General features: G+C 35.9%; 5 protein-coding genes across 5 annotated transcripts; 2 read left to right on the top strand and 3 right to left on the bottom strand.

The window, feature by feature from the left end:
- Positions 1 to 102: 102 nt before the first annotated feature.
- On the bottom strand, positions 103 to 2,365 carry DFR (dihydroflavonol 4-reductase). Its single transcript, XM_086252437.1, has 6 exons — positions 2,144 to 2,365; positions 1,875 to 2,044; positions 1,188 to 1,382; positions 934 to 1,093; positions 647 to 839; positions 103 to 545 (listed from the first exon to the last, which is right to left on the bottom strand). The coding sequence occupies exons 1-6, from the start codon at positions 2,259 to 2,261 to the stop codon at positions 302 to 304; spliced, it is 1,080 nt and encodes a 359-aa protein (XP_086108563.1). The 5' UTR covers positions 2,262 to 2,365; the 3' UTR covers positions 103 to 301.
- Positions 2,366 to 8,198: 5,833 nt separating this feature from the next.
- Positions 8,199 to 10,907, top strand: LOC147278206 (mannan endo-1,4-beta-mannosidase 7-like). The gene is made up of 5 exons (XM_086251273.1): positions 8,199 to 8,655; positions 8,751 to 8,945; positions 9,313 to 9,435; positions 9,796 to 9,992; positions 10,094 to 10,907. The coding sequence occupies exons 1-5, from the start codon at positions 8,332 to 8,334 to the stop codon at positions 10,551 to 10,553; spliced, it is 1,299 nt and encodes a 432-aa protein (XP_086107399.1). The 5' UTR covers positions 8,199 to 8,331; the 3' UTR covers positions 10,554 to 10,907.
- LOC147278205 (glucose-1-phosphate adenylyltransferase large subunit, chloroplastic/amyloplastic-like) lies at positions 10,880 to 15,420 on the bottom strand. Its single transcript, XM_086251272.1, has 14 exons — positions 14,728 to 15,420; positions 14,501 to 14,623; positions 14,116 to 14,289; positions 13,860 to 13,952; positions 13,697 to 13,780; positions 13,549 to 13,604; positions 13,094 to 13,187; positions 12,753 to 12,938; positions 12,497 to 12,577; positions 12,049 to 12,135; positions 11,869 to 11,973; positions 11,539 to 11,645; positions 11,282 to 11,342; positions 10,880 to 11,181 (listed from the first exon to the last, which is right to left on the bottom strand). The coding sequence occupies exons 1-14, from the start codon at positions 14,926 to 14,928 to the stop codon at positions 11,080 to 11,082; spliced, it is 1,554 nt and encodes a 517-aa protein (XP_086107398.1). The 5' UTR covers positions 14,929 to 15,420; the 3' UTR covers positions 10,880 to 11,079.
- A 3,025-nt stretch (positions 15,421 to 18,445) lies between these two features.
- On the top strand, positions 18,446 to 19,103 carry EMB2184 (Ribosomal protein L31). Its single transcript, XM_086251274.1, has 2 exons — positions 18,446 to 18,569; positions 18,646 to 19,103. Exons 1-2 carry the CDS (start codon positions 18,501 to 18,503, stop codon positions 18,985 to 18,987), a joined length of 411 nt encoding a protein of 136 aa, XP_086107400.1. The 5' UTR covers positions 18,446 to 18,500; the 3' UTR covers positions 18,988 to 19,103.
- A 136-nt stretch (positions 19,104 to 19,239) lies between these two features.
- Positions 19,240 to 20,456, bottom strand: PDF1.4 (defensin-like protein). The gene is given in 3 exon segments (XM_086251275.1): positions 19,240 to 20,189; positions 20,192 to 20,227; positions 20,381 to 20,456. Coding segments are annotated over 3 exon segments (246 nt in total). The 3' UTR covers positions 19,240 to 20,055.
- Positions 20,457 to 27,486: the final 7,030 nt, after the last annotated feature.

Below are 27,486 nucleotides of genomic sequence, written 5' to 3'. Positions count from 1 at the left end.
CATTTGATTTGATCAAATATTTGACCCAAAAAAGATTTGATCGGATAGACCAACAAAACCATTAGCAAAAGCTTCTTTCTGGAAAACGAGTCACGCACTCTATAGTCTATAATAATATATATATTAAATCTGAAATTACTTTTATACATAGATAACCACATAATCAAAATGCAACAGCAGTTTATTTGAAGCTCTTTAACAACATAGATTAATTTGACCAAAATAAACAACATAGATTAATTAAGCCATGACACAAAAAGCGCCATGTAAACATTAGCACTGATCATCATCCATATTGATTTTAGCCGGCGACTTTGACATCGACCACATTGTTTTCTTCAGATGCTGCTGGTGCTGCTGCTGCATCGTGTTTTTCATGCTTTTCAGTTTGAGGAGTAGGAACTGGAATCAAGCCCTTTGCTCTGCATGTATCAACAGCCCCTACAAACATGTCCTCCAAGCTGTACTTGAACTCAAACCCTGTATCCGTCAACTTCTTTGAAGAAAAATGCATGTTTGGTAAGTTGTCCTCAATGTTCTTGAACCTGTTCGTAATTAAGTACACCAATTGCTCCAATTAATCTCAGCTAATTACCAATTGCTTCAAATGTAATTTAATAATTAATGGTAAGAAGGCCGGGCTTACTTTGTAGGGACATTGTACTCAGGGTATTTTTCTCTCAGCAATTTTGCAAGGTCATGAATTGTAGCATCATGTGAAGAGCAAATGTAGCGACCCTCTGCTTTGGGATGCTCGTACAAGTATATATGAGAAAGGCAGAGGTCATCCAAGTGAACGAACTGTCCTTGCTTTATAATCCAATAATGACTTTCATTTCCTGTTACAATTAATTAAGGAACACTAATGTTAATTAATGGACATTCGTGATGGCAATGTCAGTCAATTAAGATGGTACAAATAGCAATACTCGCCAGTGATTGGCGAAAGTCCAGTGATGAGGCTTGGTGGCATGGATGGCATGAGAAATGGGCCAATTACAAGAGTTGGGATAATTGTAATGAAATCAATGTTGTTTTCTTTGGCAAACTTCCATGCAGCTTGCTCAGCTAGGGTCTTGGATGCAAAATACATCTGAACATAACAGAAGAGAACAATCCAGAATAGAATAATTAAGAGCGAGTGTGCTAATTCAGATGATTTGGTTAATTAATTAGTAATTACTTACCCAACCAGTCATCTTTACTTTCCGGCAAAATTCGACATCGCTCCAGTTGTTTTCGTCGTAGGATGACTTTCGGTGCTCTTCAACATTCACAGTTCCTGCTGAGGATGTAAACACCAGCCTTCGAACTGTCTTTGCTTTCAGGCATGCCTTCATGATGTCTAACACCCCATTTATTGTTGGCTTTATCACCTCATTCTGCCAATCAATTAAACATGTTTATTTATTGAACTTAATATGTTTAATTAAGAAAAACTCTACCAATTTAATCTATTAATTATCATTAGAGTGTGCTGTGTGCAGGCCGTGCTGAATAATTGTTGTACAAAATACTTGTAAAGAACTGTCAAATATACAATTTTTAATCGCACATTATTGATCTGTGACGGCCAAGGTTGTATTTTACTTTTTTAATTGTATGATGTCTACTCTTTCAAGCAAATCCACCAAACACTGGGTCCCAAAACTGTCATCTATTGCTAACCAGAGCGAAATAGCAAGTTTGAAAAAGAAAAAAAAAAAAAAAAAAAAGTCTTAATCTCTGCCTAATTTCATATCTTCTTAATGCTCTAAGCCGGATTCACCGCGGCCACCACCATCACCCCTATTTAATTACAATACTGATTAACAAGATTTTTCCTTTTAATCATATGCAAATTAATTGACGATAAATTCATTAATTATATATACCTCGGGGTCCTTGGACTCAAAATCCATAGGTGTGGCGACATGGAACACTCCAGTGCAGCCCTTAATGGCTTCATCAAAGCTTCCCTCTTCGGACAGGTCAGCCTTCCACAGCGTCAAGTGCGTCTCGGCCTTTGGCAACTCTAGAAGATGCTTCACCTTCTTCACATTTGCTGTTAATCACAAAATAATTGCAAGTTAATTTACAAATTTAACTAATTCGTTTTAACAATTAATTAGACTCAATTATAAGATGGTGAAAATGGACAGACTAGGGTCTCGCACGGTGGCTCGAACGGTGTAACCGCGCTCTAGCAGTCTCATCACGAGCCATGACCCGACAAATCCGGAAGCGCCGGTCACACAAACGGTTTCGGACTCGGATCCCATGCTTATATAAATTCGTAAAAAAGCAAAAGGCAAAGATATATAAGGATTCGGATGCAAATATCCGAAAAGGAAAATCGACAATCTGCTTGATGCTTAGGTTCCAAACGTACCAAGTATAAATATATATAAGGGATGATTAATTGACTTGGAGTGATACGACCCCCAGCTAACACCTACAAGCAACAGCCTAACACCCACGCGCGCTTTTTATTTTTTCAGGTCTAGCTTCCAAGTCATCACGTGATCTCCTAACGGTTGCTCCACATGCGTGGTAGTTGTTGCCAATTGCCAAGTTACCTACTCAACTAAAGTCACTCCCGGACCATAATCAAATGTAAATTAACCTTTTCTAAATCACACACATCTTTCATGCATTCCACATAAGTAAAGTAAACATGAGACTAGATTGCTAAATACCTTTGGAATAAAAGTATAAAACCAATTTCTTTTATAAATATGTCAAAATCTATACAAGTCTATTCCAAAAGTCAGCATAATAGTCTTAGCTTGCCTAACCCTTTTCCTGCCCATCTGTAAACAAAATGAAAAAGAGGCGTGAGCAAAATCACAACTTTGTGAGTAGGGTATGTTACGAACAATCAATTAATATGAGATATAAGTAGTATTGAAAAACTGGAATCAACACTTGCAGTAACAATAATATATATTAGAAACAAACAAAAACTAATATATATACTACATTATCATATCACAATACTAATAATAAAGTATAACGATTTAACTACAAATTATAATATAAGATTAGTAAAAGCAACTACAATTATTGTATATATATATATCGATAATGTAATCCCACACAGATTACAACTTCTACAACATTATAGTATATCTATCTATATTAAAGATGTAATCAAGCATAAGCTACAATTGCAATAGCAATTTTATATCACATATATCAAGTATGTAAGCCAACAAAAACTTCAGTTCACAATTTCAACAACAATGAAATCGAATACAACCAGAAGCAATAAGATAAGAGTAGGAGTGAAATTGGAAATCACTAACTTGTTTAGGATTGATAGAGACTTGCAAATGCAATCTCCTAAGACAGAAAATTCACCCTCTACACCTTGTGCAGTAGATTCTTGCATGTCTATCTTGCAGGATACAACTATCAATTTGAGTCTTTGCACACAAACTCGAATTCTAACAAACTTTACTTTATGTTTCTCTAAGAAAGAAAAGAGGGAAGAGAGTTGGAGGACAAAATTAATTATATTGGTCTGGTATGTTGTCGTGTTTATAAATAGATGATCTGAATAGTTGTGTTTGATCATTTCAACAAACTGTTGTAACTGGTGTAACACTTTCATCCCTCAGATAACCAATTACTGAAGTTCTCATGTTCCACGAACAATTTCAACAAAACCACCACATAAAAAATATATAAATTAAATCTCAAAAACATTTCACAAAAAAATATGCCTGATTTCAAGTAGAGAGATTTTTTATAAAGAGCATAAATTCCATAATAGCATATATCGTGAATTTTCATCTATATAGAAAAATATACGGAAGTTTTAAAACAGATTACATAAACCACACTCACCTTGACCTCGAAAACTTCTTCAAAATTTTAAGCTTTTTTCTGTCTCTCTTTCTCTTTGCCCATTTTTAAGTTTGTAACTCTATAAAACCATGCACCCTATATATATTTGTATAGTACCTAAATACCTAGCTGTTAGGAAAAACATTAATGAATCACATGATATGGTGTCGACTTGCATGGAGTGAAAGATCGAATGAGAAGAACTGCAACAGCAGGTACGCTACATGTTATCCCTCCCCCCCTCCCTTCTCTCTCTATCTCTCTCTCTCTTTCTCTCTTCCTCTCTCTCTAATGGGGATAACACCTGTCCCTATAACAGCGTCCCTATAACAGCGACAGGTAAGTTATTTTCAGAATATATAGAACGTGTACGTAACTAGATGATGATGCTCTAGGTAAGGTGGAGCCGTGAAGGTGTCTCATGCATCCATATAACCATTAATTACATGAAAAATTGTCAGCAACATTAATAGGCATGTCACCTCCAGCATATACCCCTCGTCCAGATATATAGAGTGCTCAATGAGCACTCCAACTATCTAATGGTTCCACCTCGATCATATTAGCAAATAAAAGCAGCATAGGGGAGGTGTCAAATATATGTAACGAAATAAAAACACTTCATGCTAAGTAAAATTGTAAAACACATCATGCCATATACTTCTACTCTTATCCCTCTTAAGATAATAATGAAAATAATAATTAAAACATGCAAAAAGGTGTCAAGTGATAATAAGCATATTGGAACAAGCCATCACGTACGTGGCTGACTTAATAGAGAGAAAATGCAACAGTGCATGATCACATAAATTATTATCATATATAAATATATATAACAAAAGTAAATTTAATCAAATTATACGAAAGATATAATTAAATAGACCAAGAGTCTAAAATAAATAAATTGCACTCAAGTTTCATGAGTTAATTACACTTACACTCTCTGAGGTTTCAAAATTGTTGCATATAACCCCCTATAGTGAGACGAAAAATAATAAGAAATTATACAAAAAGGTATGCTAAGGGGTGAAATGGCCTAATAAGATTACTTAAGGTGTAAGGTCCAACCTCAATACAAATATTTTATTTTTTGTTTATTTATTTTTTTCTCTTGTAGGAGGTTATCTACAATAGTTTTGAAATCTCAAGGGGTGTATGTGTAATTTTTGAAACTCCAAAGAGTATATGTAAAAAGACGATAAACCTCAAGGGGTATAAGTGTAATTAACTCCAAGTTTCATGGTTGGGTCATAATATGCGTCTCACTAACCTAAATAAAATCATTTTCTTTTCCTTCAAAATTGGGGTCTCCACATAATCTTAGAATTGTACAATGATTCATACATATTTTCAAACATGGAAAAAATATAATTATTTATCTATACAATAGGATTATAGGAGTGAAATATAGTTATATTTATAGTATCAATATTAGGTCATTCATGTTTGAATGAAATTAATTTGACTCATTATTATTCATTATAGAAAATCATGTTATCTACAAATTGGTGTGGAACCACTAATTTTGTTTTGGGTTTGAATTTGATTGTACTATAAAAGTGTGGTTTAACATATCTATATTGTGTTAGCTTGTGCTATCTTTTTTAACAGTGTTTCTAACTTTCTACGGTAGGACCAAGTTTGACCCCAACCGATCCCATACCATCTACCACTGTAATTATAGTCAAGGCCGGCCATCAACTTTATTTTTTTTCCTCAACGACCAGTTTCGGCCCTGACCTGCCATGCCAAACATTATTTCCAAACATAGAAACTCCTTACGTGATGTGATCTTTTTGCGCGTTTTGGAATTTAATAAACTTGATGAGGATTATTAGAGCAATTTTCTTCTGGTAATTGGGATCATTAGAGCATTAAATCCAACAAAAGTATTTTTTAAAAAAATCTATATAATAAAACAAAATGGTTTTTAAATCATAAAATTTATTTTCAGATCCGAATGGCTGAAATCGTTTCGGTTTAAATCTAATGGTTGGTTATCTATTTTCCAAATTTACTTTTCTGCCCATAAAAATTAATTTGGTGTCTCTCTCTCTCCTTAATTAATGCCGCATCTCTCTCCTTAATTTCACAAAGTCACGCTCCTCTCTCTTCTCCTTTTTCTTTTCTTAATTAATTTCTCCTTATTTCACAGATTTAATTTTTTTTTTTTATCGAACAACTGAGTTTGTTTATATTTATAATTTAAAAATAGAAAAAAAATCTATTAAAAAAATTATATTTATCAAAATATCAGTATTTGTGTAATAAAAAAGTCATTTTCACAAGTGTGAAGAGAGGTTAGCATCCTATAAAAAGTGAGTAGTTTAACACCAGTGTCAATCAAATCATGCATATTCCAAAATGTGGTCATCATGGAATTCATCGCACCACAATGTTCACTTTGATAAATTTTTGCCCTTTGGATTTGTGTGGACCACTACAGTATAGGCTTTATTTATCTGAAGAGACGACCCATAAAATGTAAAAGGTACCTTCAGTGTAGAGCCTCAGCCCACAGCGTTGGCCCAGCTCAATTAAAGCAAAAAATACCCTCTCTGTACCCAAAGATTGTGTCAGTCATTGGAGCTAACATAAGCCTTGGCCCAAAGACTCTGTCTAAAAGCCTGATGCTCTGAATCAATCTTAATACCCTACAAGGACATTTGTAATTAAAGGAACATTTCTACGTTTTCTTTTAAGTTTTAACCCTGTTTGTGCATCAAAGTAGTAAGGACAATTCTCTGAATAAATCTCTTCCCTACACAATTTGGGTAGTTGGGGTACATGATCTTGCACCATAGGGTCCTCAAAATCTCTCAGTTGTCAACTCCAGGAATAGCTCTTCCACCTGCACAATATCTACAACAATCAAAAACAGTACTGAACCCAGTTATTATTATTATTTTTTTCTTTTTAGAAGCATGAGTATCTAAAATCCTGATAAGAAAAATAAAAATGCACATGTTCGATTATGGATCCTGCTTCCTATTGATATGGGCAGGTGTGTCTGGATTAAGAGGTTCACATGCATTGCTAACAAAATTTATGGCAAAGGCTTAAAGAGTGGGGCAGGATTCACATGTACACGACACTTTCAAACCGTATTGTGAGTTCCTATGTAATTGAGCAATCTCTGGTCGAATTTTTCTTTATTATTTATATTTTTTGAATTTATATTTTTAAGAATTCAGTATATTATTTGTACATGATTTAGTGCATTGCAGAATCGCATATTGCATAGTGAATACGAAATAAGGTTGCAAGTTGTAACATCATGTAATGATGTAACGTTATCTAGTGAATAATGAATATAATACGAGAGACGTGTGAACGGAGAAGAACCAATTTTGTAAGAGAAAGAGAAAGCAAAAAGTGTGAAATATGAAATATGAAAAATCCCAGTGGAAGATATTTTTTTTTCCCTGTTCTTTATTCTTTGCTTCGCATTGCTGATTGCTGCATTCGCAGTTAATTGTGTGTTTGACTCTTGGGTTTTGTCTCCATTCAAACTCAGATAACAAAACATAAAGAAAAAGAGATAATTGCGAAGCTTCCTCGTCTGGACCTCCACGTGGCATTTTATTATCCGTGAAATCATTTTGTCATAACCAGATGACACCCGGTGTCATGACACTTTTACATTGACGTAGAAAGCGGGGTACCGGTAGCACCTCCTTGAACCACGGTGCTAAAGGACGAAACGTCGCCGTGATGTGCGCTAAGTGATTTTCGCTTTTACTTTCGGCACTGAGAGGGGCAGGGGCACCTTTGGTCTTTTGCATCATTAATTTCCCATTTTCTCGTCACATATACACATTAACGCCAAAATGTAACAGAAAGAATAAATATACTTGTTTGTGATTTTTTTTTTGGCTGAAAATCTTAATTGTAAAACACTAAAACTATATGTTAATAAACCTGTTTAGCAGAAAAAGGGGTTCAGTAGCCAGTAGGTAGTAGCCACAGTGTCATATGTATGGCTATGTTTCTTTGTGGCAAGGGCAAGTGGGTGAGTCCCTAAGGTCTGGTATCATCTTTTATCTACCTCATATTCTGCCCAATTGAATAACACCATGTATAAAATTGTATTGGACTTACCTGCTGATGTCAGAACAACATGCATTGCATTGGAGCTGATTTCTACCAAGTAAATAGTCATCAGCATATCAACAATGGGTTAGGGACTACACTACCCCTTATTGTTTTACTAAATTAGGAAACAAAGCAAGGGCATGATTGGGTTTTCAGTTTTGTTTGGTGCATTTAAGTTCAATCCAAGAATAGGTAATCAGTGAAAAAACTTAATTACAACAGCATAAGAAAACCCAACTAGGCAACTACATACTCTTTTAGCAAATACAGCTATATACAGTACACACTACTGCTAACCACCCAGAAAGTTATTATGCATTAAGTTCAGTTATATAACTTATATTTTCTTCCATAAATACTGTGTTTATAAGAGAGCAACAGAGGAAGAGGAAGAGAGAGAGAAAAATGAAGCATTGGGGTCTGGTTGTTTTTGTTCTGGTGCTCATCCAAAATCAGGGTCTTTTCAACCAAGTGGAAGCAGAAGATGGGTTTGTGAAAACCAGAGGAGTGCAACTTGTTTTGAATGGAATCCCCTACTATGCAAATGGGTTCAATGCCTACTGGATGATGTATGTGGCCTCTGACCCATCCCAGAGAGACAAAGTTTCATCTGCCTTTCAAGAAGCTACTAAAAATGGGCTCACAATAGCAAGAACTTGGGCTTTCAGCGATGGCGGTTATAGGGCTCTACAGTCCTCTCCCGGCTCCTACAATGAGCAAACCTTCCAGGTTAGCCTTAAATTCATTTTTTCTTTGTGGGTTTGTTACAATATTAAATCTTTTATTGATTTGTTTTGAAAATTTTGTGTCTTGGTAATTCAAAGGGGTTGGATTTTGTGATATCCGAGGCAAGAAAGCATGGGATAAAGCTAGTGATTAGTTTGGTGAATAACTATGAGAACTTCGGGGGCAGAAAACAGTACGTGGACTGGGCAAGAAACCAAGGCCAGTCTATAACATCTGAGGATGATTTCTATACCAACTCTGTTGTCAAGGGTTACTACAAAAACCATATCAAGGTGAATCACCTAGAAATCAGAATCAATCTCTCTCATAAATCCATAATCTTTCATTTTCTTTTTCGTTAGTGTTGCTTTTGGGAAAGTCAATAATATTAGTAGTTTAATAGTGGTAGATGAATGCTTCCATTTTAATTGGATTGGTTTCCTGTTCTAGAATTATATACTTTGATAGTGACTAGTGAGAAATAATTTATATTAATTAATTACCATTTTGGCAAAGAGTAGATGAAAGGTTCCCCAATTGCGTAGTTGGTTCTTAGTGATCAAAGACTAATTTTCAGTAACAGATACAAATATGGAAATTGATTTTGAGTTACGTTTGCTCTAATATTTACTAATACACGTTTCTGATGTTGTGTAATAGACTGTGCTTACCAGAACCAACAGTTTGACTGGAGTTGCTTACAAGGATGAACCAACCATAATGGCTTGGGAGCTTATGAATGAGCCCAGATGCACTTCCGACCCATCAGGAAAAACCATTCAGGTTTGGGAAACCATTTCTTTCTTTCTATTTATCCTTTGTTTAATTTTAAATTTTAATATTTAAATTTATGGGTTAGTACTAAATTCTGTTCTGGAAATCTTGGAGACCTCATTTGTTTGAAAGTGATGTTGTGTTTAAAGGAAAATATTTGGGACACTCCTAGCGGGTATTCCTAGAAGGGTGTCCTTGGTACCCCCAGGTTGACCCATCACCCAAGTAGTGTCCCTGTTTAAATATTGTAGCCTAATCTTACACATAAATTAATATAAACTGAATTGTTTCTTCCAGCACAATAGCAGAAATTAAAAAAAAAAAAAAATCAAGGGAAAGAATGGTTTAACCTTTGTGCTTGTCTGACAGGCTTGGATTACCGAGATGACTTATTACTTGAAATCTATTGATGGAAATCACTTGCTAGAAGTTGGTCTTGAAGGGTTCTATGGAGCATCAAAGCAGCAAACTAATCCAAACTACTTTCAAGTAGGAACAGATTTTATCGCAAATAATCAGATCCCTGGCATTGACTTTGCCACTGTTCACTCATATCCTGACCAATGGTAAAGAACTAAAGACTCGTAAAATAAGTTTCCTTTAAAACAAACCTTACAGTTATAAGATAATGAGTTTATGAATTTGGGTGATTTTCATTGATGTGCAGGTTATCTGGGTCAAGTTATGAAGACCAAGTCTCTTTCTTGAATAGTTGGGTCAATAATCATATCCAAGATGCACAGAACATCCTAAAGAAGCCAATTCTCTTTGCTGAGTTTGGAAGGTCTTTGAAAGAGTCGGGCTATACCACCAACCAACGTGACCGGATTTTCAATACAGTTTACTCGGGTATCTACTCGTCAGCTAGGGGTGGAGGCGCAGCTGTTGGTGGCTTATTCTGGCAACTTCTGGCCGAAGGAATGGACTCTTTCAATGACGGGTACGGGGTTGTGTTGAGTGAGAGCTCCTCAACAGTTAGTTTGATTGCTGAGGAGTCTCAAAAGCTCATTAAGATTCGGAAGATGTATGCCAGGCTGAGAAACATTCAGAAGTGGAAGCGAGCAAGGGAAATTAGAAGGGCTCAATGGTGGTCTGGGAATAAGGCCAATGATACAACAGGAAACTGAGAAAAGAGAATATAAAGTAATGTGAAATGAATAGTTACACTTGCAAACTATTGCATGTTCCAGAATTGACAATGTATCGTATATGCATGTGAATTTTCTCTTAGAGATGAGTATCGTTCATCCAAGGGAGATTAGGATTATAAATGTATACGAGTAGTGTGATTTATTAATCTGTTTTGCAAAGTTGACAGTCCCACATACTTAATTAGCAGGTTTAACTACATACATCAGAGGAACTTAGGTTTTTTTTTTTTTTTTTTTTTAACGGTTTGTCGGAGGAACTTGGTTAATTCGCATAAATAAGCATTCTATCTATACTTAATTAGTTATAAATAAAAGACCGCACTTTATTGATTTTATTAAGTAACTAGCAGGTTTAGTTACATACATCAGAGGAACTTGGTTAATTTAATTTACATAAAATAAGCGTTCCAGCTACATCAAATTAAAGCCACAAACGAACTTCATTAAAGTCGCACCGCAGTGGCTCAATCCTAACAAGTACCCCGTCGTAAAATTCATAGATTTAAATAACAGTTCCATCTTTAATAGTTGCATTCTTCAGTACGACTGTAATTCCAGACCTGATGTAAAACCCTTCATCTGGCCTATCTGCTTCTTTAACTCCCTAAGAAGTCAAAGCAGTTTGGATAAGATCTTTCAGATTCCTTTTATGTTTCAAGAGCATTGGAAGTTTTTAATATTAAAAAGAGAAAAGGAGTACTTACATCAGCATTTGTGATGATACAATCTCTTCCTATTTTGGCATTCTTGTCGATTATGCAATTCCTTCAAGAAAGTCGATACGAAAAATCAGCATACAGAGCAAGAATTCTGTTCAAAACTTTATAGGCATCTATAACTGATTGTGTTAAACAGTGAAGATTGGTAAATTCTCTTCTTATTCCTAATGTTTCATATGTGTCTGTTGAGTGCTTGCAGGCATGCAATAGAGAGAGCGAGGTTAAGTTGAGTCAAGTTTCACCAGATTTTTGTATTTGCTCCAACACCAATTGGAACCTTTCCTTCAGCTAGCAGAGATGCAATCTCAGATTCAGTTTGGTAATAGTCTGCACCCATCATCATAGTATCCTGGAAAACGATTTTTCATAACCAAATATAATCAGTGCTCACTTCTAACAAGTATTTGCCAACACTAAAAGTTGGTTAAAATTTGTGCAAGTGCATGCAGACAGACAGCTAGGGGTGGTGGTATTCTGAAACTCCAAATAAGTGGCCAATTGACTTCTCAGAATTCAATCAGTAAAGATTCACTATTGTTATCTGGAAGCCTGCTACCAAAGAGAACCACTACCTTCAGCTCTGCACCGTACTCTAAACGTGAGCGCACACCCACTATAGAGTGTTGAACGCTACACTCCCGCAAGAAGCATCCATGAGAAACTATTGCATCCAAAATCTGCAAAAATCAATTGACCATGAGATACAAAAGCACAACCTATGTCACAAAGTAATTTAAGCTTACCATCCTTACCCGGCATTTTTCCACTTTAGTAGGTGGCAAGAATCTAGGAGAGGTGTAGAAAGGTGTCTTTGGATCATTGAATTCAAACTTTGGAGGCTGCATGAAAGAAACAATGTAATCAGTTTGCTAAACCATTTTCGAAAAAGACTCCTATGGAGTTTTAGCTTACTCCTAAATACACTTCATGTACTAGTTAACCATAACCAACTTCTATCTAAATTATATGACTTAATATTTCCTGGATTGAGAGAGAATTCGAACTCCGAATTAACCATTCCTACTCAGGTGGATTCTTAGATTTTTTTTTTTCTACAAATTATCTCCATAGATTTATCCCAACTTGATTCTTATCTTGGGCTTCCTTAAGTTTGAACATATAAATCCAAGTGGCCAGGGACTGAAAAGTCCGTTTACAGTTTTGAAATATTAGTAGGGTAAAAAAAGGGTATTTACCAACCTGTTCTGTGAGGGCCAAATTCGCATCAAAAAAGGACTTTACAGTTCCAATATCCTCCCAGTAGTCATTGAATAAATATGCCTGACCATGTCAGAAAACCCAGCAACACAGTGATTCAATGACCAGATTAGTGACCAAAACAAAAATAACAAACTATAGCCAAACTCTGAGGAATTATTTACGTATTAATATTGGAAGACAAATTAAAATAAAAAGATAAAGATGAAAGAAACTTTTGTATGAAGTGCTATCTCACCTGGACATTGTGATCCCTCACAGCTGATGGAATAATCTCAGAGCCAAAATCATTGCAAGAAGGGTAGCTCCATCTTAATAGCTTTAGTAGGACATCAGTTCTAAACACATAAACACCCATTGATGCAATATAAGGATTTCTCATAGCATCCATGTCAGAAAGCCCTAGAAGAGAGGTGTCAACTTGCTGCAATGTGTAAATGAGTCATAAGCAAAAAACGATATTAGGGAAAAGGTGCATCAGCTGGGATGATAATAATAGCTATAAAGTCATGTGATAATAGTAAATCAGAGAGAGGAAGGAAAATACAAAATATGACCAAAATAATCAATTTTATCTACCATTGCTTCTAGGTCAGGGCCTTTTGGTTTCTCAGCAAATTGGATGATACGTCCTGTGTTGTCAATTTTCATGAGTCCATAATCTGATGCACGGCTGCAAGACAGTTAGGATCCATGACAAAGACAAACATCTGTCAGTTTTTTTCCAACATGGAACAAAGGAAGTAGGGTTTTATATAATGTTATACAAGTAAAAAAATGCGCAAGAAGTTAAATTGAAGGATGCAAACTGAGAAAACAGGAATTCTTGGTTCTGTATAATCCAGATGTCATTTTGTTAATTTATACCATTTGTGGTGTATCTATAATTAAATCAAGAATCTGATGCCAATGTAGAAATAAGATAGGGATTAATATCAGGCAGTCTGCACTTTTCATATTGAACATTTGAACATATGTCATATGCAAGGAACCCTTGAAACCCTGCATTGTGGCATAAAAATACGAAAATGTACCTCTCATCCATGGGTATGCATGAAACTGTAATATCAGCATTTGTGTCAATATGCTTCTGCAAGAATAACGGCCATCAATAAGAAGGATTTTATGAGTTGTAAGAGGTTATAAAATATAATTATCCATCAGTAGGAATCAAATAAACACCTGCACAAAATCCAGATAGTCCATCCGGTAAAGATGATCACCGGATAATATCAGTATATGCTCAACATTTTTGTTCTTGGCATCCTGCATGATCATCCAAAAGCCCCTTTAGTCTATTTCCATCTAATTCTTGAGAAATAGTTGTAAAGTCATAAGCACTCACCTCAAACACCCATATAAATTGCCTCACAGCATCAGCTGTTCCTTGGAACCATCTCTTCCCAGCTTCTCCTGGTGTCTGAGTGGCAGCCAAAACCTGATGGATCCAAATATTAGTCCTTGATTCATTAAACATTTTCACTATTAATTGCAACAAGCAAACAAATATGACCGAAGGACGAGTTTTGAATTCTGCAAGAACAAAATTATCATATCTACAAAGGTCTAACATATTTCTTATCTAGAAGAAATCACATTACCTCCACAAATCCATCTCCAAAATTCAAACCATCTCCAAAATTATACGTACGAGCAAGGTGGCGGTTGAGGGAAAAAGAGTTGAATTGCGTCAATATGAATATCTTTTTTATGCCACTGTTAATGCAATTACTCATTGGGATATCAATCAGCCTGTAACACCCTCCAATGGGAACCTGCAAATCAGATACATCACTGTAAAACTCAACTCCAAATTTATATAGCTCCTTACTTCCATATATTAGTGCCTTAATATTGGATAGTCTGAATCTTTTCTAACTATAATTTCTACTCAATCAAATGCATAAATTTCCATGTTTCTTCAAGAAACCATTTTGCAATATGAATAACACTTAGATGAAACAGCAAACGATAGTGATATCTTACCGCTGGCTTGGCTCTTTTGCTCGTGAGAGGAAAAAGGCGAGTTCCAGCACCTCCACCCAAAATGATAGAAGCGACCTTTTTGGGGTCAGCTTTTGAAGTCTCAATTAGTGGTGCCTGAAATGTCTGAAATCAAAGTGCAAATGCAAGAGTGATACTCAATACCCACATCAAAATCCCAAGGCTTTTGGGTTCTCAATTATTAAAAATTGCACAATGGATCGGCTTACCACACTCTCTTTGTTGATATCTGATGTAAGAATGCATGACACACTAGACTTGGGCTTTCTAATTCTGCTTTCAGATTTTGAACTTTTCAAGAACAGAGCACTCAAATCTCTGCTCTTTAGACTCCCCCTGATACTCTGACCCCAAAACCCTTTAACCCCTGGATGGGCATTGGCCCTCAAGGTCGCACAACAGGAATCCATGGTCAAAAAAAAGCAGACTACTTTCCAGAGATTCTAATCCTCAAAAATGCAAAATTGAGGAATCTTAGGAAAATGGTTTTCTCCTACAAGCTTTATGTAACAGAAAAGCGAAGAAAGCACTTTTTACAAAAGTCACCCAATCACAAGTCACTAAATAAAAAAAACCCAGATCACAAAGGCAAAATCAGCAATTCCCGGATCAGAAAATTCTAATAATGGCAAGAATCAGAAGCACCCCAGATGTCAAAAAAGAAGAAAACTTTGATCAAACCCTGGTCTAACGTTGGTACGACCACCAAGAGTTTCGGGAGAGCTGAAATGGGGCGTGATCGACAAGTGCTTGTGGTGAACCAAAAATGGCAGGTGGAAGAGAGTGAATGCCGGACGAGTGACGGTGATGATGTAGAAGGTGAATGTGTGTATCACTGTATGAGTGCGTGAGCGGTCACGAGGAAAATCTCAATCTATATATGACTTTTAATAATGTACTTGTTGTCAACTAAGCAATTCTCAATAATCAGATCAAAGAAAAAAAAATAAAAAATAAAAAAGCAATTCTCAGTAATGACTAATGCGTAATGCCACTGTGAAAGAGTCCTTCCTTGAGTGAAAAAAAGCCTTTCCATTTTAAAGCCCATTTTCTCTTATTATTATTAATATTATGCAGCCCTACATCATCATACATAGAATCATAACTTATTATTCGGATCAAGGTGGGCCTTTTTTTTTTCTTAATTTTTGGATCAAGCAAAACTGCAAAAGGCAGTCTTTATTATTTGTCCAAAAATAAAAGCCCTTTATCAATTGGCCTATTTTGTGGATAATAAGTATCAAGTTATGTAGTAGAAGTGTAGCACCAATGCACCATTGTGAAATTATTGAAGTTCTGAACAATATGTTTGGTCATTGTCATTTTCTATTCTGTTCTTCGTTTTGAAAATAACTTATCTGTCCCTGTTATAGTAACAGGGACAGGTGTTATCCCATGTTTGATTGATGGTTCACCATTGTTATATACTTATGCTATAACAATGGTGTCACGTTCTCATTGTCCTACCATATGTTTGTCAGTTATTGTGAAACTCATGTGGCATCTACTCACCTCTGCAAATGGGTCTATATCGGTAACGACGGTAAGAGAGAGTGGCGGATTTAGAAATTTATATATATGCAGTTGTGATAAAGAAGATTCATAGTTCTTACTCATAAATTGTCTGTCATTTTATTAAACAGTTTTTGACCCACATTTGACATTTGAAAAGAAAAAGAGTCCAAGAAAACTAAACATAATAACTCCAGACTCGTAGCAATGACCGTCCATGTATGTGTCGTGTTAAGTGGTGAAAGCGACCAGAGACACATATTTTGCTGACTATGCATTGCAGAGAAAAAGATGGCTGATATTTTGTTTGAAAGGGAACCAACTGGCACCACCCCATGTGGTTGTCATATATTAGCCACTCCATTTCAGTATCTCTATCTTTGTCCGTTCGCTAGCTCCACCTCACCCAATCTAACGGTGGTCAGGCTCTGATCGGATGCGATCACATATACTGAACTAAAGTGGACTATGCCTTTCCTGATTGGGAATTTCGACTCCTTTTTTTGATTAATAAAACACAAAACACATGGGCTTTTAAACGAAAGTTCATTATGACTTTATGAGACACAACATTGGAAATATCTGCAATTATTTTTTTTGTTAACTTCGAAAATCAAATGCTTATAAAAATCTTAGCTCCATTTGACTTCTGAGATTGATTTTCTAAGGAGAGAGGAGTACTTAATTTTTCTTATTAATAAAGACCAAATTGTGTCTTTCCTTAGATTTTAATTAAAAATAAATATGAAATGCCAATAAAATATTTCAACGGTCAAGATCTTCTAGAATAACCCATGTACCCAAATTGACGGTGAAGCTCCTATATTACATCTCTCTTAATAACTTTCTTCTTCTTACGCATTATTTTACAGCAAGTTGTAGATGGATTAATATATACAGTGGCGGATCCAGAACTCAACTCTTGTGGGGGCAAGATTAAGAGGCAACGAGTTGAGGCAGCAGGGGCGGATGCGAGTGACTGAGCGAGCAACGGAGCAGGGGCGACGGCAACAAGCGCACAGCTGTGCAGGGGCGTCGGCGTGTCGCCTTCAGCAGTTCAGGAAAGTTGGGGCGATGGTCTGGTCTGGGTGATCGAGTTTCTTCATTTTTGTCATTGTGCGCAGGAGGTCTGGTCTGAATGCATCTGCAATCTTGACCCTACTAGCCATGGCCGTCGCCCCTGCTCCCTGCAAATCTGACCATGGCCGTCGCCCCTGCTCCCTGCTTCCTCTGTTCTGGTTCTTCCTGCAAATCTGCAATCTTGCCCCTACCAACCATGGCTGCCACCAACGCCCAAGCTTCATTCATGGGGTCAAGATTTTTCCTTAAACTTAGCATTTATGGGTTCATGGGGTCAAGTGACCCATTGACCTCATTGTAGATCCACCCCTGAATATATATATATATATATAGGAAAATGTAGCCTTTCCAGAAGTATAATACAAGTTTCCTCCTCGAGTATAGTACTCAACCTCAAGCATTCTTAATTTGGAGATTTTGCTTCTGTAGTTTTGTGAATTAATTGTGACCACATGATCATTATTAGATCAATTGATAACTATCTTCTGCAAGCTATACGAATATGATAATTTGATAAGTTGTCAAGTGATAACAAACAGAAAGGGCCAACACACAATACTCCCCCTATTTGCTTTTGTCGAGCTGACTCAAGTAGTCATGTAATGTTTGTTTTGAGCCGTACACGTGGCAGCTTAGGTAGTTTCTTGTCAGGGACAGGGACAGCGACTCACCCTTTTGAAGTTAGTAAAACTCCAATCATCCATCCAAAATTGTTTTATCGTATCATTTTATTGTTAAGAATAACATTATACATTTTTCTTTTAACTTAGCATGTTATATAATATTATCGTCACATAGAATAGTAATTTTTTGAAACTCACAACTAAGAAAACCACTGAGAAAAATTAGAATAATGGAGTCAAGAAGAAGCTTACGCAACAAATATCACATGAAACTGTTAGTGGAAAAAGTTTTGGATGAGGCAGTCGTATCACGCGTATATTTCGATCACTCAGTTTACATTATACCATATGTCAGATTTGTTTTAAAAAATTGTAAACTCAAAATTAAAATAAGATTGCATGTTAATATATTATTGGAGGTCGTATTATACACGTAACAGTGTTACGACTGACCCACTAAAAAGTCACTTGTGTTCGATTACAATATGAAGAGGAAACAGAGCACCCCATTTTCTCTTATTGGATTTAAGGCCCACATTTGTAAACATCGGACCCAATTTTCTCCACTTGGCTCACGAAAAAACCAGAAAGTGGCCCGTAATCATGAAGTCTAGAATTTATAAATTGGCCCAATCCAAAGACCAAGCCCAAGTCCGATATCATTATCCATCAGGAAGTAGGGGTAATTAAGTAACTTGGGTCCTGGGAACCACATAAACCTCATCTTCATCGCCCATTCATCTACTCTGTCTTTCTCAAACACAGAAATGGCTCTCAATCTAACCAACATATTCCTCCAAGGAACATCCGGCCCACCAGTCCTCCCTCCCAAGAAGGTAAAATTACCCAAAAACCCAATTGAATTCATTCAGCACCGGTTTATTATTTATTTATTTATTTTATGGTTTTCAGGTTTGTGGTGGTGGGTTGGGGAATTGGCGGGGTGTGGTGACGTGCAGGAAGAAGGAGATACACCCGGAGTTCCACGAGGACGCGAAGGTGTACTGCAAAGGAGAGCTGGTGATGACGACGGGTGGGACCCAGAAGGAGTACGTGGTGGACGTGTGGTCGGGCAACCACCCCTTCTACCTCGGAAACCGGTCGGGGAACCTCGTCGACGACGACCAGGTCGAGAAGTTCAGGAAGAAGTTCGGCGAGCTCACTCAGCTCATGGAGATCCCTGTCCTCAAAGGAGAGATTGTGCTCCCCTCCAGGCGCAAATCGGCTGCTGGCAAAGGAGGCAAGAAGAAATAAAACAAAAAGCTATGTGCTTGTTGGGTTTAAGCTTCTAGGTAAAGCAACAAATTGAAATGGAATAGAATTCAATGCCTGTTTCTGTGTTTCTTATGTCAATATCTGCCTTGTTTTTACTTGGACTGTGGACCTGTGACCCAACACTTAGCATTGGAAATTCATCATTCATTCACTTATTGTGTTGGGGTCTCAGTCCATTGCTAGCTAGCTGGGCATAGTGGCATACTCCCATTTTTCTTAACGCGATTTATTTCTTTAATTCTTATTTTGAGGGAAACTGAATGTGGGTTAGTGTGTTTGATTCGGTTAAGTCATATATTACACAAGCTGAAGGTAAATTAACTTGACATCTGTGTACAATGCCAGTTCCCCAATCCTCTGTGTATGGCTTAGCTTTTAAGTAAATTAGGCAAAGTGTTCTTGATATCAGAGTATGTAGTATAGACGTAGTGTACATATAAGACTTGGAGATGCTGCTGAGGAACATCATTTAGTCAAGCAGCTATGCTAGAAGACATTTGATTTAGGACCCTTTATGAATATGTATATTCTCCTTATTGCAGGATTCTTTGGTCCTTCTTTCTTTAATGGCCTGCTCATGGTTTTGTTTGTTTGAATGGGAAGAGAAATCTTGGAGGCATATTGTTCATGTTGTTCGAGGGATAAGGAATTCATTAATAAGATGGTGATATTATCCTCCCTCTTAATTAGAACTGGGAGACCAATTTCTTCGATTTGGCTGCTGAAGTTATACTGTGGCTCTCAAAGCATTTCCTTCTTCCCTATACAGTTTTATAAGAAACTCATTTCCATTGAGGGTTATCTACAAAAGCAAGGAATCATGCAAACAGAAGTAGTAGTTCTGCTTCTCTATTATTATTATGCTTATTTTTAACTATGTGCAACAAAAGTAACATCAATGATGTTGTTGCAGCTAACCAGTGTCATGGTTGCTTACTTATTTGGTGGGTACTAGGCTAACTCTGTAGCTTTTGCTTACACATATAACTGGATATCAAAGCTTGAGGTTTGATCTATTGCTGGCTGCTGCTGTGGTTGATAATTTGATCAACAACTAAAGTAGCAGAAGCATGCAAATCCTGGGAATTGAGCGTGGCAAGCTCCATGAAGAGCACCTTCCCAGTTCCTGCATTGACGGTGGCAGTTGCCGGAGTTCCCACAAAACCCTGACCATGTTTTATACGCCTTTCGCAGATTCTTGCTTCCACCATTGCCACCTCTGGATCTCACATGTAACAAATTTTGTCATAGTAAGAACTTAATTTGAGCATGAATCATATCACCACAATTACACATGAAAGCGTATGAAAGAAAGGAAGAACAAAGATGAATTATGGAGAAATTAAGAACTGGGAATACGAATAGGGCAGACCAGTTGATGCAAGGAGGAGAAAAGGGAAGAGAAAGAGGATGGGATAAAACAGTGGATGACTGAGTAGCTTAGCCATTTCTACTTATTTCGATCTGAAAGTGAAAGATATGATATGATGTTATTTATAGGGTGAATGAATGCCATCCATAACCCAATTTTGCTCATCATTAATTCAAGGGTGGATCCATTTCCTTTAGATTACATTAATGTGAACTGAAATATAACTAAAGATATACATTAGAGCAGCTCAGGAAGTCATACAAGGCCACCTGAAAAGCATGAACATGCATGCATACGCTGCAAATTTGGCTGCATGTAGTTGAATTCAAATCTTGTTCATCACTGTTTTGGCTGTGTATTTCGAAGTGTCTGGACCTCCTACCAAGTACATGATAGTACTTGAAAATGGGGCCTTTGTGCTAATCATACCACATATATACCAGGTGGGTAGTGACGGATCAGGAGATGGCCCATGGGCCTCATATATTTGTTTTCATACATTACCAGCCCAACTATAAAACTTGGTGGGTGGGTGTGCACGAGTGCGTAAAAAGCATACTAGTGGTTTTTTTTATTTTTATTAATCAATTATTGTTCATAATATTTAAATTTAAAATATGCTGTTACAATGAGAGAGATTAGATGCTACCATTAGACCAAATGGCCATACAAAGGTTAACTTGATTGAGAGTTCATGATTCGTTTTTATTCTGTTTTTTTCGTTTTTTTTCTAGCATAAATCAATGTTTTTCTTGCTAAAAGCTGAAAAACCAAACTGAAAAATTCGTGGCATCTAAGGTTTCGAATTATATATAATTACACAAATTGAAAAATATTAAAATATCTAATTGTGGTTTGTGGCATGTGACATTATGATGTATGCCTCATTTTTAGGGCTGAGTCGGGTTGACCGAAAAACCGAGGTCGAGCCCGAAACCGGCCCAACCGATACCGAAAAAAACCGTACCGAAATAAAACCGTACCGGAAGTTCGGTTTGACTACCGAACCAGGAGGTTCGGACTCAGTCCCGGTTCCTATATCCTTAAACCGTCGGTAAACCGAACCGAACCGAATATATTTAACAAATCATTTACATAATTCATTTTTATACATTTCTAATACATTTCTTATACATTTCTAACAAATAATTTATAATTTTATATAATACATTTCTATAATTTATATAAAACATATATAAATTTATAAACCCCTATAATTTTAATTTATATGTTTTTTAATATATATAAACTAATTAAAAATACCCTAAACCATAATATTAATATATTATACTAAATTAGTGAATGGAGTCAAGGCCCAAAAATGGCCCAAAATGTGGCCTAAAACATGGCCCAACATGTGTTCGGTCTAGGCTCATAACCGAGTCGAGCCGACCGGATTCTTCGGTTGACCGAACATCGGTTTACCGACTTTTCGGTCTCAGTCTCGGTTGCCGTGGAGGCTTACTGGAGGGGTTCGGTTCGGTCTTCGGTTTAGGGGTTTCGGTTCGGTTACCGATCCGAACTCACCCCTACTCATTTTAGTCATAATGAGACATGATTTGTGAGACACACTCAGTATTATAATTCGATCGAAGATATTTATTTTTTAAGTCTCTATATAAAGATTATCTTTGAAAAAAATTAGACAGATTGAAAATTATTAAGTCATTTAAGTGTGATTGAAATGATGACTCTTTAATCAAATAATTAAACATTTTTTGTTTTGTCTAATTTTTGCAAGAATGATTGTTGATTGAGACTTAGATATTAATGGTTAATTCCGAATCAAACTACAATGCAGAGTGGGTAATGTTGAGTTTCGAATTGTATAGGTTAACATGGCTATCTAATATACTTATGCACGACGCCCCGCCCATATAAATAAAATCTATGCATGAATGCTCCTTTACAAAAAAAAAAAAAAAGCATCGATCAACCCATTATAAATAATCTCTCTCTTGTTTTTCTCAAAGAAGAAGAGAAAAAAAGTCAATTTATTGACTAAATTTAAAGGGAACTTAAATCATATTTTGGACTAACTTATAAAAAGACACGAGTTTCACTAGCATTAATGCAACAGAAGAGACAGACAGACAGACCCTAGCTATTTTCTCACACTAGTTTATTTCTCTTAATTTCTCACTCTCATCAATTCATCATCAACTCTCCCAGAAAAGCTTCGAATTCGATATCTGCTTTTATCTCCTCTGATCACTTAATTCCTTTGTGTTTGGAAAATATGGAGTCGCACCGACTTGATAGTGTGAAGGATGAGAAAGCTATGGTAATACGGTACTGGTACCTTCTCATGCAAATGTTCATATTCCTTCTGTTGGCTTTCTCATACGAGCTTCCCTCTCTCCCTACCATCTCCACATACATTATTAGCCGCTTCCGCGTGTTCTTGCTCATTTTTTTGCTCATTTTCGGAATCCAGTACCTTTCTGGGAACCACGACCACCGTGCTACAACCCGACCCCACAGTGTCTACTCCGAGTTGCTTAGCAACACGGAGTCTCGCCGTGGGGTCACCGCTCATACCACACCACCAGTGATCCAGCATACGAGCACAGACATAGTCATCATACGGGGGAGAAGGTTGGAAGATTTAAGCAGCGAGGAATTCCAGTGCGTAGCAGATGAATTCATTGTTAACAACAGTCCGTTTCGGCAGATCGTCATGGAATAGTAGTGAATACATATAATATATAATAAATAGTAAGGTATTAAGAAGGTTTTTGTAATTTGTTTTTCTTTGGGTTCTTTTGGGACTTGTGGGGAAATCAGAAATAGGTTTTATAACTACTTCTTGTTTTTGGGGGTGTGTTTATGTTTTGTTCTTATTGAATTGATATTTTCTTAAGGAAGAAGAAAGCTAGCTATTGGAAGGGAGTCATCGAAAAAGGCGAATCTGAATATATGAAGAATCGAAGATTAATATATAAAGGGTTCCGAATTCTGACTCCTTTCAATAAATGATATATCCATGCTGTGAATATGCATTGATTCCTAATTAATATATTTGCATGCATTTCTTTTAGTACTTCAGATTCTGACAAGTGACAATTAATGAAAGTGAATATCATCAGACTCATCATCCGGCCGACCTATTAATTCTTCTTTTATATTATCAAATGATACAAATTAAATTCTATTACGGGCCAGCCAAACTTGAAATCCAAAGATAGATAAATATGGGTCAATTTGGATTAATCAATTAGCCAAAAGGACAGGGCCGGATCATAGGTTCATAGCTAGCTAGGGTGGTGAATATATATGTTGATGATTGTCTGTAAACAGAAACGAAAACACAAAGTTCTTTAAACAAATTTGTTTATTGGCATGCACTAAATAATGAGAAACGTCGATCTACAAATTGTAATTAATTAAAAAATGTTTCTCCTGCTAGCTAGGTGTACACGCTAAGCGAATACTATATAAATGGTTAATTAATAATTTCCATGGTAGTATGGGCTCGACCAACTGGATAAGTTCTTAATTTTCCGATCATCATTATTTCAGTTAGGGTTTCTTAATTTGCTGTCTATCAAGTTGAAGAAGTGGGCCGATCTGGCCACTTTTCTGCTTTCTTTTCAGTACTTTTGATGGAAATTAACTAGATCGAGAGTAAGGGTTTGTTGGTGGGAGTCAAGTAAAGGAGATATTGGTGGTTTGGGTTGGACTCAAGAAACTCAAGACGTGGCTTTTGCCTATTGGTTCGTACATGCAAAGCTAAGCTTGAAACTTTTCCACCTACTCTAGCCAAGCAAGCAGGTATGGACCCTAGTACCTTCCCAGCTGGAAGCCCTACCCCAATATTGGCTTGCTTCCTGTACATGCTAATTAATGTACGTTGTCCCTTGCTAACATGCTAATGGTGTGATATTAATGTTTGATGATTCATTAAACTTCTGCATCGATGATGATCAAGTGGTGTTCTGACTTCTATTAATAATGTTATGTGGTACCTAATAAATGGTTAAACTTTCATCCAATGATATTGAGATGCATGCATATAATTAAGGTCAATATAATGTCGCCATATTGATATTGATGCTATGGAGAAAAAGGCCAACTTCAATATATCCCAAATAATTCCCAATGGATTATTTAGGTGGGCATATATGTGAAGATAGATACTTGTACGTGGAGTGTGGACAAATTTAAGAAACCCCATAATCCAAATGGAAATAAATTATGTAGGATTTATAGAAGGCCACTAGATATATAATACGTCGTGTTGGTGACAACTAACCACTAAAAAGCAGTTCAAACAAAGGAAGAGCTAAGGTAGTTGGTTGGGCAAGTCAATATCATGTATTCGTGTTACGTGCACCACAGGTTTAATTTGTAATGCGTTCTAGAGAGAGTGTAGGGGATAATCAACGAAGTTTCAACTTTGCAACCTCTAATTTCAACAATTTCATGCGCATCACATGCAAAAACTAAGGCACGTATCTGGTTTTTACTTTTAAGATATATCTTTATGCTTTATCAACAAGTATCAATATCATAGGCACATGCACTTGTTTAATATATTAGCGTATGCTTATTTGTTGAGGATAAATTAATTCTTAACAATTTTCGCTATCACTAGCTACCTGAATCTTAAATAAACAGTATAAACTTTCTATTCTTATATTAATTATATATTAATTAGAGGTGAACAATTATGAATGAACAGGAAAACAACACGATCAGATATATAATTCATAAAGTACGTAGCTGACGATGAAATGATGAATTGATAGGAGAGATTCTAGCTTATAGTATTTAATTAACAATTAATTTTAAAGAGCAGACATATAACTGAAGACTTAAAGAAGTAACTTAATACAATAAATAAGTTACTTAATTAGGAAAGTTTTGTAAGACATCATAGGTAATAGGTTATTGGAATCGGTCAATCTATATACGCAATTACACTGATTAAAACAGTCGCAACATTCACATCCATTAAGACATATAATACATAATCTACCCTTATACAATCAACTAAATTTGTGAATAATGAATATCATTGTTTTTCTTTTTCATTGAAAAATCATTCTAAAAATTAAAATTGAATACCTTAAAAAAAAAACTATTTTCTTTATCACTCCTTGTTACCTTACCTCACCCATGTACAGAGATGAATCCGATCCGGCCCAATGTATGGGTTCCCATTTTAATGTGAGGCCCAATTAAGCCTGGGCACGCTTAATTGTGATTTGTGAGCGTTAAGTTTGGGCCCAAACACAGTACTGTGCATAGTACATCACCAGCATATAAGGCATCTCTGCTTGCTTCCCTCACCCACAATGATCAATTTGAGCCAAATAACACTTGTTTTTTACTATAAATAGCACATATGAAAGAGGGAATTAAAGGCCAAAAAAAGAAGTAAGTACATGTACTTTAATTCTTCTAAAAGCCCAAAAGAAAAAGTGAAAAATATCTCACACAATAGTCTTCTATAAAAAATCAGTTGGTCGAAACAGTAGTGTTTGTTAAAAGAAAAATCTCATATCGAATATGTGAGGTCTTGCATAGTATCTTATAAGGGTTTGGGCTACGTACTCCTCCCATTGTCAATTAACTTTAGAATATATATATATATATATATATCTAGATTTCTTCATGATATTAGAGCAAACTATTCATGTGTCACATTGAATATGTAAGGCATTGTATAGTAGTTTATAAAAATTTGGATTACTCCTCTTATTATCAATTGATTTTGAAATAAATGTCTAGATTTCTTCAATGTTACTGTATAGTCATTACATGGTTTACATTACCAGCCTGTGCAAATCCAATTCCTGGACAAAATTAAGGGCTCGTTTGGTATCTTACTCAATTTTTTTTTTTTAATATGAGTTTTCAAAATTAATTTTTAAAATTTGAAAACTTGTTTGGTGTGAAATTTGAAAACAATTATTAAATTTAAATAATGATGACAGCCAAGAAAGAAAAAAGTGTTAAAAAAAAAACGATATTTTATCATTTTAAAAAAATTTGTTTTTGAAAATAGTCTACCAAACACGTTTTCTTGACTAAAACTTGGTTTTTTGTTTTTGAAAAAAAAAAATTTAATAGAATACCAAAGAGGCCTTAAGTTGTTTATTTTTTCAGACCCCTCCATTAGGATTACTGCTTTGATGCTTTTGTTATAAAGATTCCACCAACGAGACAATGACTTGTTTTGCTTTTCAAAATTATCTATATATATACTTTGTTTCTTTTTGGTCAAGTTGATAAAATCTTAATCGACGTGGTCGGTTTTGGAGCACCAAGCGTTTCTTCTCCTCCACATTTGTCCACCTAAACAAAACTCCATTATTTTCCTTTATCAGAAAAAAACAAATCAATTATTTCCACAGAAATTAGTTTAACAGTACGAATATTATTCTAGACATATAGCACAATTTTGTTTTTTTTTAATTTTCCTTCATTAAAGGAATCCGAAAGGACAAAGAGGAACAAACAGAAGGCCCAATGGTCCGAACAGGCTTAGGCATTCCAACATACAAAGAGAAAGGCCCAGATCAAAGGCCACAGCGCAACAGACGAAATCCACAAGCACAAATAGATGAAAAACCTACAAGAAAACAAATTCAACACCAAAAAAAATAAAAACTGAAACTGCAATACAAATTAATAAATTTTCCCCCAAATTTGGAGAAGAATTTTAGCAAGCCCGAAATTCCCAAAACAAAAGAACATTCAAAGAGACCGATCTCAACTCGAAAACCCCGATAGCATACTAAAGCAACAGCAGCAGGGACTTAAAAGGTAATTCATTTATTTATTTTATTTTTTCGTGTGGGGTTTTGCAGTAAAAGTCACAATGAAATGTGGCAGCAAAAAGAAAGTTAACAAAAATAGGAATTGGTGGTAAGCAGAATTATTTCAGAGAAACATGATCCTCTGAAAATGTTGTTTTCGAGGGAATAGGATCAGTGATCACTCGACATAATTGATTGGATTGGTCCCACAAGATTCATTATTAGCCCTTTTTACAATTGTAAAGTTCTTCCAAGTAATACTCTTAACAATCACGGCTTTACCTAATCTTTAATTACTTGGGCATGAAAGCCGAATGCTTGTAATAATTAAGTTCATTC

This window comes from Dryas octopetala, chromosome 7 (assembly GCF_963921425.1).
Source record: "Dryas octopetala chromosome 7, drDryOcto1.1, whole genome shotgun sequence".
In the NCBI taxonomy this organism is placed as follows: Eukaryota; Viridiplantae; Streptophyta; class Magnoliopsida; order Rosales; family Rosaceae; genus Dryas; species Dryas octopetala.
Note: the sequence above shows the minus strand (reverse complement) of the source record. Positions and strands in the feature narration are given on the sequence as shown.